The 16650-nt window shown below is 42.5% G+C and overlaps 2 protein-coding genes across 2 annotated transcripts; one reads left to right on the forward strand and one right to left on the reverse strand.

The window, feature by feature from the left end:
* Positions 1-3559: 3559 nt before the first annotated feature.
* On the reverse strand, positions 3560-6895 carry LOC149067814 (uncharacterized). The gene has a single exon (XM_089252280.1). The coding sequence runs from the start codon at positions 6815-6817 to the stop codon at positions 5645-5647; it is 1173 nt and encodes a 390-aa protein (XP_089108406.1). The 5' UTR covers positions 6818-6895; the 3' UTR covers positions 3560-5644.
* Positions 6896-8027: 1132 nt separating this feature from the next.
* On the forward strand, positions 8028-11026 carry LOC149067815 (uncharacterized). The gene has a single exon (XM_089252281.1). It carries the CDS (start codon positions 8109-8111, stop codon positions 9174-9176), a length of 1068 nt encoding a protein of 355 aa, XP_089108407.1. The 5' UTR covers positions 8028-8108; the 3' UTR covers positions 9177-11026.
* The last annotated feature ends 5624 nt before the right edge of the window (positions 11027-16650 follow it).

Here is a 16650-nt window from a genome sequence, read left to right on the forward strand (position 1 = left end):
AGTTGCTTCTATTTTTTAAAATTCTAACACTGTTTATACGTTACTGTGAAAAATTTCGGCGGAACCTTAAGGTTCACACTAAACATAAGAAAAATTGCATTAATATGTTTCTTCTTGACATATACAGGGTGTTTCAAGAAGAATCAGCTGATTTGAAATGCATATATTGCGAAAAATATTGTGAACATAGACACTTAAGATTAATTTTATATTACATGGCTAATCAAAGCTTTTATACAAACCAAATTAAAGGTGCTCCATATGTCTACTTTGGGATGCACGGCATATGTCTATACGGCAGTCAAATTCATCCCAAACTTTTGCGACCATGTTTGCATCCACTGCGAGTGGATTTCTGTGGACTACGTGCGAAACTCTGTCGGATGCGCTCCGCATTTTCGTCTGACATGCTGGGACAGCCAGGGGGTTTTTCTTTACTCAGACAACCTGTGTCTTGGAACTGTTTATACCATCACCTAATGCTTTGAGCGGAAGTTCAACGCCGGGGTATTGTCAACGAAAAGCATGATGAACAGTTGCTACAGATTCTCACTTCGCGAAGATTAGAACACAAAACGACTTCTGTTGCAGTTGCCATCTTGACAAACACTGAAGTGGCGGCCAAAGAAAGAGCATTAGCGCTACCCGTTGGCAACTGCGTGAAACTCAAGATTTCCTTCTTTTTACCTATACGTAATTTGATCAACAGATTAAAAGCTGAACAGTTGTTTTAAATTAGATGATTATTTTTGAAACACCCTGTACTTTCTCTTTAAGCAGCAATTGGAAATGGCTAACCTTCCCCCCCCCCCCTCAAAATGCCATATCTTCATTTTTAATGAAGTAGGCTTTCTTCAAATTTTCAGCAAGGTAAAACTAACGGGTAAAGGGAAAAGTTTCCATTGAGAAATCAGCTGTACAAAATATCTGGGCTTGTCAATGCTAAAATAAGGGGCTTTTGTAGAAGTAAGACATCTCGTCATTGCCGCTTAAAGGGTTAATGCCATGTGTCTGTGTGAAAATGTTCCGTACAAAATTCAAGTTTAATACTGAATCAGAAAAATTAAACTAAACATTCCTATGTGCAAATGATCCATTTTCCAGATCACTTTCTTGTTCCGAGTCTGTTACTCCAAATTCATCCTCTATTCAACGTTCTGCATAGTTTCAGACATCGTCAATTTTGTAAGACCACATCCAGTAAATGTCTTTTATGAATCATTCACCTGAAATATTATTCCATGCAATCTTCACCCACGATGCAATTAACACACTATGTCTGCTCCTTGATTTTGTGAATTCTACTTCGCCATCCCGAAGTTACTTATTCCACAAATTTGTGCCTATTTTGAAGGGTTCATTCTAGTACAGACAGACATGGCCGCCCAGAGAGACCATCGTTCTAGTACAGTGTTTCTCAACCTTTCTGAAAACAAGGCCCAATAAATTGTCTGAAACAAATTAACAGACCACTTGTGTCGTCAGGGTTTAAGCTACGGTCGCATTTTTCGCAAAATGCGAAAGAAAATCGTAGAATGCGAAAAAAGTAGCCGCCACTTTCGCAAAAATGCGTACATGAGGTACACAACGAGTAGACATCCAACCATCAATCATTACATTAGGGGTCATTCAAGTATTACGTCAGCATCGGGGGGAGGGGTTTGAAGATTGCTGACATCATCAACAACCCTTTTTGAAGGTATGAAATATTCTAAGCTGCTGACGAAATTTTGCCTACAAGGGGTGGAGGGGTCAAAAATGGCTAAAAATCTGCTGATGTAATACTTGAATGGCCCCTTAGCATTGTTATTGTAGCATTTTGCTAAAGCTTTTCCCCTCATTTTTGCTTTTTTGCGAAAGGAATTTTTTATCCAGCTTAAACCCTGGTGTCGTGCTAGGTTTTTTTTATACATTTGTCCGGTTTCTTCAACGACATTTATTTGAGTTTGTAATATATTTACTGAAGTCGTGAATACACAGCGTTTTCACAATATAAATTATATTACGATAATTATGGCAGAAATTATAAATAACATTCATCTCGCATATTTGCCAGGTTTAACGTTTCGTCCTCAATTTGTTTTTGTTTTGATTGGTGATTGTGCCAACTTCTGACAATGTTATTGCTGGCAATTTGGTTATGTCCCATATTTTACGGATTATATTATGTAAGATCTCAGCTTATCGTATTTCTTCATGAAATATGATGATCAGATCATTTGAATGTGTTTTTCTTTCGTGAAATTCATTTTTGTTCACTGCAATACAGTAATTTGTAGCAGCCCTTCATTTCCACACCATACAGTAATTAACAAATTGCATTTAAAGCAATAAATTTATATTTGGCAAAATTTGGTGATGTCCCGTATTGAGGATTGCAATTTCCCGTGTTTTCCATGATGGCGTATAGTGAATCTATGGTATAACGATATATTTTTATTTGAACCCATAGGGATATCGCTAATATCACAATTATAAAAAATAAATAATTTTATAAAGTGTGCCTGCAGACCACCTATGTTGTCGTCGTGGAACACCTCTGGTCCGCTGACTATAGGTTTGAAAACGCTGTTCTAATACATACTCACAGGTTGCAACAACGGTGTTGCAACCTGTGAGTGGTGGTATATTTTGAACAACCTGCCAACCACCTAGGACGGCAGAAAAGCTAGTTCAGTTTGGTTTGATAGTTTGCTTCCAATGAGCTGGTACACTATCCATATGTACAGACTTGAAAATAGTGTTAGGGCTTTGTTTCCCCCCCCCCTCCCCATATACAGTCATTCCTCAGTTCACTCGTCATTTGGAACGTTTTCAAGTTCTTTGAATACAAGCATTGGTTTTAATTTTGTGTAATTTTTGATATCAACTTTTTCTCCCTTCAACTACCAAAAGACAATGAAAAAAGGTGTTCGGTTTACAGGCCGCTGTGGTGGGAGAGTGGTCACAGTGACAGACTCGCATCGCTGGGACCCGGGTTTGAGCCCCACCGTCACCACAGCGGTGGTCGGATGAAGTTGGTTTTCTGTGGTTCCCAACTTCGAGACGCAAATGCGAGCCGATCTCCCCGTTAAAAAGTCTCGCCACAGAGAGCAACAGGCCTACAAACAGTACAAATACTCAGTCATTACACTTCACTTCTGAGATATAGATGGCAGCACTAAAAAATCATACACAACACTAGATACGCACTCAGACTGTTACATACACATACTTACACTTCCGGCACAACTCACTAGGTAGTAAATTGCCCATGGAGATAGACCCGAGTTGTGCTTGGCTTGAGAAAAAAAAAATCAATGGCAGAGCACTTGCCTGGACTGTGAGAGGTTGGCAGTTCGATTTCCCCCCCCCCCTCCGCAGAGGCACACGTGCAATTTTTTTTCCAAACTTCATTTTCATCTTCGCTAGGTATCCAGTTTTTTCGTACTATATATTATCTAGCTATTGGAAGAGACGATGGGCTTGCTTCTTGATCCCCGCCTCTCTGCCTAACCCATGTGGGAGGGAAGGATAGGAACCATGATGCTCAATCATAAACTTTCGGGAGATAAAACAGTAATTTTCATAATTATCTTTAATTAACCAAATTTTTGTTTTACCGGTAAATATTTACACATGTAATATAAACTATCAAACGATTTCATAGTGTATTTGATTCAACAGTCATGATTGCATTAAATATCATTACTTGCATATTAGCGGCCGTTCAAGTATTACGTCAGGAAATTTTAAGCCATTTTTGACTCTCCCCCCCCCCCCCCCCGTCAGAAAAATTTCATTATCTCGGCATCATACCTTCTAACACATATTGGTGGGATAAGAGACATACGTGAAGGGGGGACCCCCCCCCCAAACCTAATTTTGTAAAAATGAACTAAGCTGCATATTTACAGATCGCTCAGGTGACCCATGGCACCATTTCAGAGCATTTAAGTAGCCCATGGCACATTCACAGATCACTCAAGTGACCGCAACACAGTTCCAGAACACTTAAGTGATCCGTTGGAAATTTAGGGATCCCTTGAGTGACATGTAGCAGTTTTAAAGCACTTAAGCAGCACCCAGTCCGGTTCTACATCACTCAAGTTACATGCAGCTCATTCTCAGATTACTTAAGCGATCTGTGGCACCGTTCCAGAGCACTTGAAGCGACCCGGACATATTTCCAGATCACCGGGATCCGCTAGAGATCACTAAAGTGGCTCTTTAGAAGACTTATCAATAGAGAGAATGTCAGTTCAGGTGACCACAAACTAGCGAAATGTTTTATTAGTGTTTGGCACAACAAGTAAGATGCCGCTAATATTTCATATTTTTATAAATAGTGGTTGATGACGTAAGCATCATCTGAACCCCCATTGATGCTGACGTAATACTTGAATGATCCCTTACACACACTATATACACCAATTTTGAAATTTCACTTCCATGCCTCAAAAATGGATTCGAAATGTGATTAGATTTAACGAGCATTTCCGAAATTATATCTGTAAAATCTCTGAATGTTTTGTTTTTTTTTCTGGATGCCATCGTTTCCCATTCTGAAGAGATGAGCTCCAAAAATGTTCAGGCTCCCTGGTCCCCATAACTTGTTACAACGACTCCGAGAATGAATCAAATACAAGGTTTGTTCAAACATAATTGTTTGTGTGTAAAACAATAAAGCCTGGAAGACCTGGTTTGGTGCAAGTATGTCAGCGATCTCAATGTGCATGCTTGAGTGTTTCCCTGCCGGCAGAAGCTGCCAGTCGCCAGCAGATTGCTGATGATTGAGTGCTGTCAAACTTTTGCTTGACTAAAATCTGGTCCCTTTTGGGGGGGGGGGGTATTATCAGCTTGGGGCCCAACGGGAAGTTATGCTGAACCATGTCTAGAGAGTAGGGAGCCTAACAAAACACAGGTTTATCGTGTTCGGCCACGAAATTCTAAACCAAATGCGAAAAATGACTAGGTGTGCTATTGCAATGAGCACAGGTCCGGCAGTTTGCATCTAACAGCATTGCAAAAATTACAGAATCTCTTGGTAGTACTCCTTGGTGATAGTTATACCGTGTGGTGCCTACTCATGATGAACCACGTCACTGGAGTCAAAGAAGATGGTCAACATGACTGTGGTCTCCACACCGATATGCAGCTTTCTCTAAAACAGTTGTGCCACTCCCTTATCTGTGTGGTGCCCATCGCTTCATTTCCCAAAGGCCTGTTCAATCGTGTGAATTGTTTCTGAATTTGTGTGGATCGGGAATCACCAAGCTTGTGACACAAAATTTAATTCAGTAGCATTGTCTAAGTTTTTCTACATTTTGACAAAAACGAAAATGTGATATGGCGCTCACACTTCCTTTCATCTGCAATCTGCTGGTGACGGGCAGGTTCCGCAAGCAGGGAAAAATTCAAGCATACGTATTATGATCACCTTACATACATGCACCAAACCACACCTCCCTAGCTTCATTGGTTTACACATGAAAAGTTACGAACAGAGACACACACTTTTTTTACAAACTTCATACACAGCGTTACTCTTCAATCTGGAAAATATCTCGTAGTTTCTAAACACCACAATATAACCCTCTCCATGTGATGTGCGAGATTTATATGTGCATTAAATAATTTTTATCAAATTATTCATCTTTTAAGGTTAAACGGGTATTTTCTCAAAATGGTCTACGGGCCATGGCAAACAGCTCTGAGAGCCAAATTTGGGCAGCGGGTCACGTGTTGAAGACCCCTGCTCTAGGATATACTGACCATCACAATTTGTTTCACTGTCAGAAACAGGAGGCGAGACTGAGTTCCCGAATGTGTAGTTCATGTTATCCAGGGAACAATTTTCACTTTTCCTATGCGACCTCATGTGAGCGTCCAACTCCTGATTCGTTATGAAACCCTTATTACAAACAAGACACAGCACAGATTTCACCCCAATGTGCCTCTTGACATGCTTTATCATGTTCGGACCGGACAGGAATTTCTTCCCGCAGTACCTACAGACATGTCTCTTGACACCGTTGTGGAAATCTAGGTGGTTCCTAAGAGAACTATGTGACTTGAACGCTTTCTCACACAAATTACACTTATAAGGGAGTTCGTCGCTGTGAACTAGACCGTGCCTTTTCAGGCTGCTCCTGGTGCGGAACTGCTTGCCGCACGACTGGCAGGTGAAGGATAACGTCTCGGAATGGATAGCGACGTGGACTTTGAGTCGATTCTTCCTGGCGAACGCTCTGCCACACACCTCGCACAGGAACGGCTTCTCACCGGTGTGAGATCGGATGTGCACAGCGAGTTCGTGTTTCGTTGACAGGCACTTGCCGCACATTTCACACGTGAAAACGGGCTTGTTGACGTGCACAGTTTTGTGATACTTCAGTTCGCGCTCGTGGATGAAACGCCTCGGGCACTCGTCGCAACAGAACTGCCTCTCCGTGTTCTCGTGGATGCGCAGGACGTGGTTCTGGAGGGCTATCTTGCTGCACATGACCCTGCCGCAGGTGTCGCACTTGAAGGGGCTGTCACCTGTGTGGGTCATCATGTGGCTGTCGAGCGTCCCCTGCCACTTGTACTTCTTGCCGCAGATGCTGCAGTCGAAGTTCCTCTCGTCGCTGTGCGTGTTCTGGTGGCTGTTCAAGTGGTTCAAGCAGATGAAAGCCTTGCCACAAATGCCGCAGACGTGTTTCCTGGGTCTGACTCGCTTCTTCTTTGGTTTGACTTCGTCTTCCGGCGATTCGTCGAGTCCGTCCGAGATGCTGGCGCTCTTAACGACTGCTCGATTCCTCAGAACCCTCTTTTTATTGACCCGCTTCTCGCTCATTATACCGACCAAATTCCTATAAACACTTCAACAATAATAAAAGCAGGCGAAAACCATCAATATCAGACCGTGACGTTACATGCTGATGATGCTTGTTTAGAAAAAAAGTTCAAGGTTCAAAACGATTACCATACGTCCAGTATTTTCTAGGAAAGGATCACTAATTTCATAGTGTTCGGCTAGCTCATCGTTCTTGGAAAATACTCATCTTAATAAATTTGTTCGAAAATTTGGAATTGATAATTCGTTGTTTAAGCCGGGTTTTCCTAGGAGCGGGTTTCCTGTGCCGCGCGCAACGTGATTCGCCCAGCGCGACACGCCGCCCACTCACCACTAAGAAAAGCAGCATGACTGTTTTCCTACAGAGCGCAATACGCCTGATGACAGCGCTTTACGTCGGGCGTGATTGGCCGACTGCTTCTGGAGGAGTCAAATGCGTCGTGCGCCGCGGGGTTTTGCCGATACCCCGAAAAACAGAAAATACCGGGACTGTCCTGGGAAATACGGGACGTATGGTCACCATAATCATGGTGCTTCTTTGAAAATTTACTGTAAGAATACCAACATATGGCTTCCCGCAATTCGCAAAGCCGATGGCGAAAATAGATGAAGGGGGCCGCTATTACAGCGGCGATTGGGACCCTGGCATACCAATTATGGTCATGGTACTGTAAGAATGATTCCGAATCGAATCTTTCAAATATTACATACGAAACCAAATGATCCTTATACCAGAATTTTCACGTAATTTTGGCTGTCTTGACACAAAGCGCTTGCAGCCTCTTCAAGCGCTTTGTCTTGACATATAACAAAAATGTCACATTTTTCCCCGTATTATTAAGGGGCCGTTCAAGTATTACGTCATCATCGATGGGGGGGGGGGTTGGATAATGCTTACGTCATCAACCACCCATTATGAAAATATGAGTTAGGACTCAGAGGGACAGAACGGATGACGAAAGTTTGCTGACAGGGGGGCGGAGGTCAGCGTTTTGCTGAATTTTGCTGACAGTGGGGGGGGGTGGTCAAAAATGGCTAAAAATTTGCTTACGTAATACTTGAACGGCCCCTAATGAAGCAATGTCCTGTATTTAGAATCTCATGTTTGCGAAACAATATGGTAAGCTCTGTCGTGTCCCGCTTTGCTTCTGTGTCTTCATCTCTTTTTACAGGACAGGAACAAGTCTTTTGAGGTTAAATTCTCGTATAACCAGAAAAGAAGAAAAAACCAGGGAAGAGCTCTGTTTGTTTACGTTATTGATGACACGATGGAAAATTTCGTCTAGCGGAAATGAGCGAGGAGGGATCTAATAAAAAGAAAGTTCTGCGGAATCGAGCAGTCGCCAAGAAGCCAAACATTCCAGATGAACTCGACGAATCGCAGGAAGACGAAGCCAAACCGAAAAAGAAGAAGCCAACGGTCAAGAAAAAAAGAATCAGGTCCAGAAAACACGTCTGCGGCATCTGCAACAAGGCTTTCATCAGCCTGAAATACTTGGAGAGTCACCTCAACGCGCACAGCGACGAGAAGCACTTCGGCTGCAGCGTCTGCGGCAAGCGGTACAAGTGGCAGGGGACGCTCGACAGCCACATGATGACGCACGCCAGTGACAGCCCCTTCAAGTGCGACGCCTGCGGCAGGGTCATGTGCAACAAGATGGCCCTCCAGAACCACGTCCTCCGGGTCCACGAGAACGCCGAGAGGCAGTTCCGTTGCGACGAGTGCCCGAAGCGTTTCATCTACGAGCGCGAACTCAGGTATCACAAGACGACGCACGTCAGGAAGCCCGTTTTCACGTGTGAAACGTGCGGCAAGTGCTTGTCCACGAAACCCGAACTCACCGTGCACATCCGATCGCACACCGGCGAGAAGCCGTTCCTGTGCGAGGTGTGCGGCCGAGCGTTCGCCAGGAAGAACAGGCTCAGTGCCCACGCCGCTGTCCATTCCGATACGCTGTCCTTCGCGTGCCAGTCGTGCGGCAAGCAGTTCCGCACCAGGAGCAGCCTGAAAAGGCACGGTCTAGTTCACAGCGACGAACTCCCGTACAAGTGTGATTTGTGCGACAAGGCGTTCAAGTCAAATGGTTCTCTTAGGAACCACCAGGATTTCCACAACGGTGTCAAGAGACATGCCTGTAGGTACTGCGGGAAAAAGTTCCTGTCAGGACCGAACATGTTGAAGCACGTCAAGAGGCACATCGGGGTGAAATCTGTGACATGTCTCGTTTGCAGTAAGGGTTTCATAACGAATCAGGAGTTGGACGCTCACATGAGGTCTCACAGGAGAAGCGAAAACTGCTTCTCGGATAGTATGAACTCATTCGGGAACTGTGTTTCCGATAGTGAAACAAATCATTGAGATTCGCCATATACCCTAGAAACTGTCGAAATGCTGGAAGACTAGATTATTTATACTTTTAAAATACACTAGGGGTTATTACTTTTTAATTGACTTGAAATCAAAATATACTTGACCAGTTGTTTCTCAAAGTTCTTGCGTCGCAGTGAGTTGGAGATATTGATTTGCATGCATATTTATGCTTTGGGGTGGTTCTTTAATGTGAGACCAAACTATTCTGGAGAGTGTGGCTCTCAGAATAGTCTCCGCAAATGAATCATGAATTAGGCAAAACGGAGCCAGGGATGACAAAAGTTTGAGAAACACTGCAGTAGACTCTCGTTAATTTGGTCTGTCCAGTATTAAGTGTCTTTTCGCAGGTTTTCTTTGACTATAAAAGAGGAAAACATGTCGCAATGCATGTCCGTGCCCAGGGTAGTTTATATTATTTTAAATTGGCGTTTTTGTTCACTTTTCAGTAATCGACCTTGGTTTGAGATATTTCCTGAATTAGTGAGAGTCTACTGCTCAATCAGAGCTGCAACAAAGGGGGATGAGTAAGTGGTTCTGGTTCCCTCTGATACTGGACTAGAAGCAGGGCCACAACTATTGGGGAGCAGGCGGGTTTGGTGCCCTAGTCACTTAGCCTGAGTGAGCAGAAAATTCCACAATTCAACCCCTTCTCCAATGCATGCTTGCTCTGGCAAAAATTTGTGACAGTGGCAGAAGCAGGCATGTCATTTTGACAGAGATAGAACCAACAGTACAGCAGGTGGAGGAATCGATTCGGCTGATCGACATGCAGCTCGCCTAACACAAGATAACTTAAAAATTTGATCGAAAACTTCAACTTCCATCTTACAGACCGAACTTAGCCCCTAGCGATTTTCATCTGTTTAGTCCACTAAAAAACCATCTTGGAGGCAAACACTTTGCAGGTAATGAAGAGGTTCTAGATGAAGTCCTAATGCTGTCCAATACAGCAACCCAAAGAATTTGATGCAGCTGGTATTGGGGCACTGATAAAAGGATGGGATAGATGCATAAATATCGGAGGAGATTATGTTTTGAAGTGATTATGACTTCAATTTATTTTTTAATTACCTTTTGTGACTTACTTAATGACTCTCCTGCGTGTAATCCCTTTTTGGCAATGTATTGATATTTTTTTTCCTTTGGCAAGAGAAACGTCAGTAGCATGATGAGACATCTTTAAGAGTGGAACCAATGCAATCAAAGAAAATTGAAAAATGGTAAACATTAAAAATAAACATGACAACACTCTCAGACTACTACTACTACTACTAAACCACGCACCTCTACGTTGGGTGGTTGATGAGATAAAGGCCCCGTTAGCTCTTACAGGGCACCCTGTATATAGGCTAGCAAAAATACCCGGCACTTCCCAGGTTTTCTTCAATTACTGGGAGGATTGTAAAAGTGACAAACCATTATAAAGAGATAAACTGTTATAAGGGCAGAATTAAAGGTGTGACAAACCATTGTAAAGGCATGTATACATGTCTGAAATGCATTGTTAGGGAACCATGGCAACCAAAGTAAATGTTCCAAAAGTGATTGTTGAGGCCCCAAAACCATTGTTGCCTGAGAGTTTTTTGCCCATTTCGGGCATTTGTCCAGCTCTGACAAACTTTTAAAGTAGCCTACGGTTCAATCCCGGTCCTGTTTGGTATGTATGTAAAACCTGGCGACGATCGGCCTAAAACTAGATTTGTATAAAGAACGTGTACATAGTTTCACATTTATATATAAGATTATTGTATCCTGTATTCATGTATTGACAAAGTTTGATTATTGCGATTTTTGTATTTTCATTCTGATTTGGTGCAAAAAAATTATTATGATTTAGAAAATTTACAACTTGTTTGCTCATATTTTTCTCTATTACTTTAGAAAAAATCGGGAGAACTGAAATTGGTCTGTAATTATTCATATTATTAGGATCTCCTTTTTTTTTTGTAAATTGGGTAAACAAGGGAATATTTCATTTCATCATAGAAGTAACTTTCTTCGATTGACAAGTCAATTATATGTTTTAGTACTTCAATGTGATAGAATGAAATTATTTTTAGCATTTTCGATGTTAAGCCATCGTAACCAATTGCTTTAAAATCGTCTAAATCATTTATTAATTTTTTTAAAGTAGGTATATTAATATGAAGGTTTTAACAACTGGATGTTGCGAAGATATATTTTGGAAAAAGAGAAAATTCAACTGCCCCTGCGGGGAATCGAACCCACGTCCTTTCACTTTCCAGGTGAACGCACTAGACCACAGAGGCACAGAATTTCTCAATCTTTCCTTGGAGCTCGTAGTTGGAGTTGAATTTTCTCTCTTTCCAAAATATGTATTCGCAACATCCAGTTGTTAAAACCTGCGTATGATAGTGAAGAGTGGTATCATTAGGTATATCAATATCTATAATTGCTGTTGAGTTTACAATATTATATCTACTTTCACGTTGACGTGTGCAGGGGCATCGGCAAGTGTTTCTAAGCTGTGGGTGCTTGTCTTTAGTTTTATATCATAAATTTTAATTTCTGAATCAATTCTGGGGGTGCTGGGATCCATGCCACAAATTACTATGGGTACTTGAGCACCGACCGCACCCCGGGCTCCGACGCCACTGGATGTGTGTATCCTATAGTATTGGCATTCAAGTTTCTATCAGTGAATTTCTTATTAAAGTCATTTGCTAAATTTTTAGGATCATAATGGATTGGGAGTATTTGTTTTCTGTTACTTTTATTGAGTATAAAAGTATTTATGCTGTATTCCATTGTTTTCGTTCGCCTCTATTGCATTCAATGAATTTGTTTTTCAGATATTCTTGTTTAGTTTTTTTATTTGAAATTTTAACATTTTATCATAGTTCTTGTATTCATTTTTATATGCAAGTATGTTGGGATATTTCCTATATTTTTTATATAACTTTTCTTTAGTATTTATCTTCCAGGGCGTATTACCAGGGCTCCCACTCAAAAAATGAGAAAAAGTAGGAAAACGCACTACTAAAAAGTAGGATGGGGGAGGGTAACCCCCTTAGACAACATAATTATAGCGTAATGGGAAAAAATCCCTAAAAAAATTTTTTTTGCAAAAAAAAAATTTTAATTTTGAATTTACTTTTTTTTTCTCTAGCACTATTTCAGTCAAGCCAAAACAAAATGACGAATGGCTTGGTTACAAAACCCATTTTAGGCCAAAACAGTGCACTAGCAACCAAAGACAATTCTTCGCTGTCTCTCCTCATACATACTTGTATTACATTCTTTCTTGGAGTCTTCCAAAGTGAAGAGCTTGTCAACTCTCTTCGACAAGGCACAGCAAATTTCGAAGACGTACCTTTGTTAAGAATGAGGCACCTTCGAGACTACTTTCAAAAGCATAATGCAAAATGTGTAAATTACAAGATCCGACGTAAATAAGGCAAGGTGAACCAGATAGTTTTACTGCGTTGTTCATCATTTTTTAAATTTTACTGTTTTGTTCACATTTTACTGTTCAATGCCTGTGTAATCATTTTTGACAAATGAAGCACTTCCATTTCTAGCTCTTTGCTGAGCATTGTAAATATTGTCTATGCCTCTTCATACCTTAAAAATACAGAAGACAACTGAATGCTATTGGGTAGCATCAGAATCACCAAACCTAGAATAGGTCTATGTAGTCAACTGATTTGTAATGCAAACTGTTGTTTCACCTATTCCCACCATAATTTTGAATGATGAAAATTACTGTCCAAAACCATGAAGTAATAAATACAAAATCATTTTTCCATCCAGACAGTTTTTAATGACTACTATACGTGTTGAATGCTCAAACTAAGCAAATGAAAAATTAATCAATCAAATGGTCTCCACATACACCCCCCCCCCCTCCAAATTACCTTAAAAATGATACAATTTTTGCTTTGGCAGAATCACTAATTGCATTCTTCAACATTTGTAATGTTTGGCAATATATCAATAATTTCCTGCTCAATTAAAATCAATTACACAAATTTTGTCGATAGGATTTGGTAGAAAAGTAGGACAAAAACTAGAAAGTAGGACATTTTACCAAAAAGTAGGACGAGTGGAAGCTCTGTATTACATTTGCATTGTTGTGTTTTGGTCCAGAGGTTAGAATTAAGTGAGATAATATCTGAAAACCGTTTACATTTTTGTTTGGTTTCTTTTTAGCTTTTGACGGTTTTCTTGGGAGCCGTTTTCTCCGCGTCACGTGAACCGAATAGGACTATTTCGCGCCGGCAGAAACGTGTAACTTGATCACGCTACGCGTTTGTGTTTTCCTAGCGTGATGCATCAGCTGTCGTCTGCAGGCGCCGGTTCTTTGAAGGGAAGGGGTAGGGTGCATAACAAAAATAGAGAAGATCGGCAAAACGCACGACGCATTTGACTCCTCCAGAAGCCGTCGTCCAATCACGCGCGACTTACAGCGCTGTCACGAGGCGTATTGCGCTCTATAAGGAACGCAGTCTCGTACTGCTTTTCTTATTGGTGAGTAGACGGCGTGTCGCGCTGGGCGATTCACGTTGCGCACGCGGCAAAAAAACCTGCCCCTAGGAAAACCTAGCTCATGACAATTTTTTTAAAGAGCGCAAGACGCTTCACTCCCGCGCTTTACATCGTTCGTGATCGGCTGACTGCTTCTCAAGGAGTCAGATGCGTTCTACGCGGCGTTTTTTGTGGATATTCTCCTCTTTTTAAGGTGCGTGATGTTGTTATCGCATACTTGAAGCAATTGATGCTGCAATTAACTGTGCCTTTTAGCGTGTGATAAAAAAAATGAATATATTTTTACCATTTATAGATTAATCGGACCCGGATTTTCGGAAAATTCACCGACAAAAATATGACCGATCGGGAAATACACAACAGCTCGTCACCAATCAGTGAGTGAGTGACCGAGTGATTGAGCTAGTGAGTAAATGTGTGAGCGAGTGAATAAGGGCCCGCCAAAGATCACAGCCTGGGGGGGGGGGGTCTTGCGGCAGGATGTGGGGCTATGGTCGTTGCAAAAGTTTGTGCGAGTTGTTTATTATTCTACAGCAGATAGTGAAAAAAAATCGATGATGATGATGTCAATTCTTATATACATTACATCAGTCGAATCCAACTTTGATGCCCACCCCCCGTATCTCCGCCCATGATGCTAACGTAATACTTGAATGACCCTCATGAGTGTATGTAGGCTATGTATATATTAATATTATATTTTTTCCCATCCTAATCAGTGGGGCCCATCCGGTATCCCCTCAAGAGAATGCGGGCCTCACAAAAATGAGAACCAGTTAAAATTTCCGAGAATTTGCCAGTCGGGATATCAGAAAAATTACTTGGCCCGGAGGCAATAATGCTCTAAAGACGGCCATGGCCGGAGATACGGGGGGGGGGGCGTTAATTTCAGCAAATTGACGAAAGAAACATCCTCAATTTATATTGGGGTTCACCCAGGGAAGTCTTGGAAATGTCGTGGGGTTTTTAGCCCTGCCTTTACATATTCAGTGACCCAGAGCCACTCTTAGGGATGGCGCGACAGGTGTGGTCGCATCGGGCCCCGCACTTACAGTATTAGGAGCACGCCATGAGCGGAGCCCCCCCCCCCTCAGCGTCAAAGGTGAAGTTGACTGATCTAATGTATATATGCATTGACATCATCATCGTGTGTGTGTCCCCCCCCCCAGACTTCCAAGTCTATGTGCGCCTAAGACGGCCCTTCTCCATAGGCGGAGATAGACTTGGAAGTTTGGGGGGCAAGGTTGATGACGATACATTAGATCAGTTGACCATGGCCCCCACATGGGGGGGGGGGGCTGGCAGGGCTCTACCCTGGGGCCCGGGACGATTATCATCATTTTTTTGCTTTTTCACGTGATTAATTAACTACAGAAGGGGCCCGTTAAAAGTCTGACCGAGGGACTCGCAAAAGATCCCAACCTAGGGGGTCCCGCTACAGGATGTGGGGGCCATGCAGTCGACTCTACCTTTGACGCTGGGGGCTCCGCCCATGCCGTGCTCCTAATACTGTAAGTGCGGGGCTTCCGAACTGCAGGGCCCGATGCGACCACACCTGTCGCGCCATCCCTACAGGCAAATTCTTGACAATCTCAACCAGATTTGATTTTTATGAGGCCCCCGGGCCGTGCCCGGGTGGGTCCATGCCTTTAGACGACACTGGCTATGACTTCCATGGGTCGACCCCAATATAAATTGAGGATGTTTCTTTCGTTAATTTGCTAAAATTGAAAAGAATATATATTAATTGATTTTAATTTTTTTCATGAAAGGCTTCTATATTAAGCCCACCCCGTGACTCTCTTCCCCTCTCTCCTTTTTCCTCCCGTTCTTTGGCATAAACAAATTTGTTTTCAAAATCCCCCCCCCTCCCTAACGAACGACAATCCACCAATCATAGGGCTTGAAATTTCCCGGACAGAGAGAGAGAGCAGACGACTTTTTTGCTCCTACTGCTGTTTAAGATGTCTGCCTTTGCTCAGGAACGGGGGGGGGGGGCGTGAACGAATAATATTGGGAAATTTTCCTGTCCCGCAAAATACGGGATGATCCAACGAACTTACACAATTCGCTTCGCCCGACACATCGACCTGGATCCGCACCTGGCGGTGACCCCATACAGCCGCACAGATCGCAGGGCCAAAGAACCATCCCTAGTTAAAAACACCGATTATGGTTTCTTTTCTGAATTGTTTCCAACTCTGCTTCAACATTACCTAGAGGGTGCCAAAATGCTTGCTTGACACAGCTGACCAAACCTCTAGTTGTGGCCCCGGGTCTACGATAGTCTTAAGGTGGCCTCGATGTAGGGGCAGAAAAAAGAAAGGAATCTCTGCCCGTGCGGGATCTATTTTTGGTGCCCCCGATGATGCTTCTCAGCTCAACAAATTTCTTTTTAATTTCCAACTCGGATTTGGCAATCTTTCCTAGAGAGGTGCCTCATGTGGCTATACGGGTCGCACGGCCTCTGTGGGGGCTGAAAGGCTTCAGCCTAGTTTCTTATAATTTTTGTTTTTTTCATGCTATAAATTCTTTATCAAGGGACCAGTGGAAAATATGGCCCCAGCAAAGATCCCAGATTAGCGACCCCTGCTGCAGGACGTGGGTGTGATAAATGCACCCAGTCTTCCCGCTAGGCCAGTATGCCCTATAGATATTGTACCTAGGAAGTAATGAATCCAGACTCGAAACGTTACGCCGTCCGCCAATAGCAGTTTTTTGTATGCTTTTTGCCTTGTAGCATTTGCAGTGAATTCACAATGGCACTAACAATTTTAAGAGAATTAAAAAATTAATTTAATACTCTACAACAGTGTTTCTCAACCGCCGGGCCGCGAGTTTCATTTCTCCGTTTCATTTCAGCCGTTTCATTTCTCCTCATTCGTTTTCCGTTGGTCGTGTGTTTGATCGGGCCTTTGACTCACAAAAATGAATGAAACCGGGCCGCGGGCTT

This window comes from Pholcus phalangioides, unplaced genomic scaffold, assembly GCF_987345545.1.
Source record: "Pholcus phalangioides strain wild (caught in Gottingen) unplaced genomic scaffold, Ppha-v1.0 ptg000028l_1, whole genome shotgun sequence".
NCBI lineage: Eukaryota > Metazoa > Arthropoda > Arachnida > Araneae > Pholcidae > Pholcus > Pholcus phalangioides.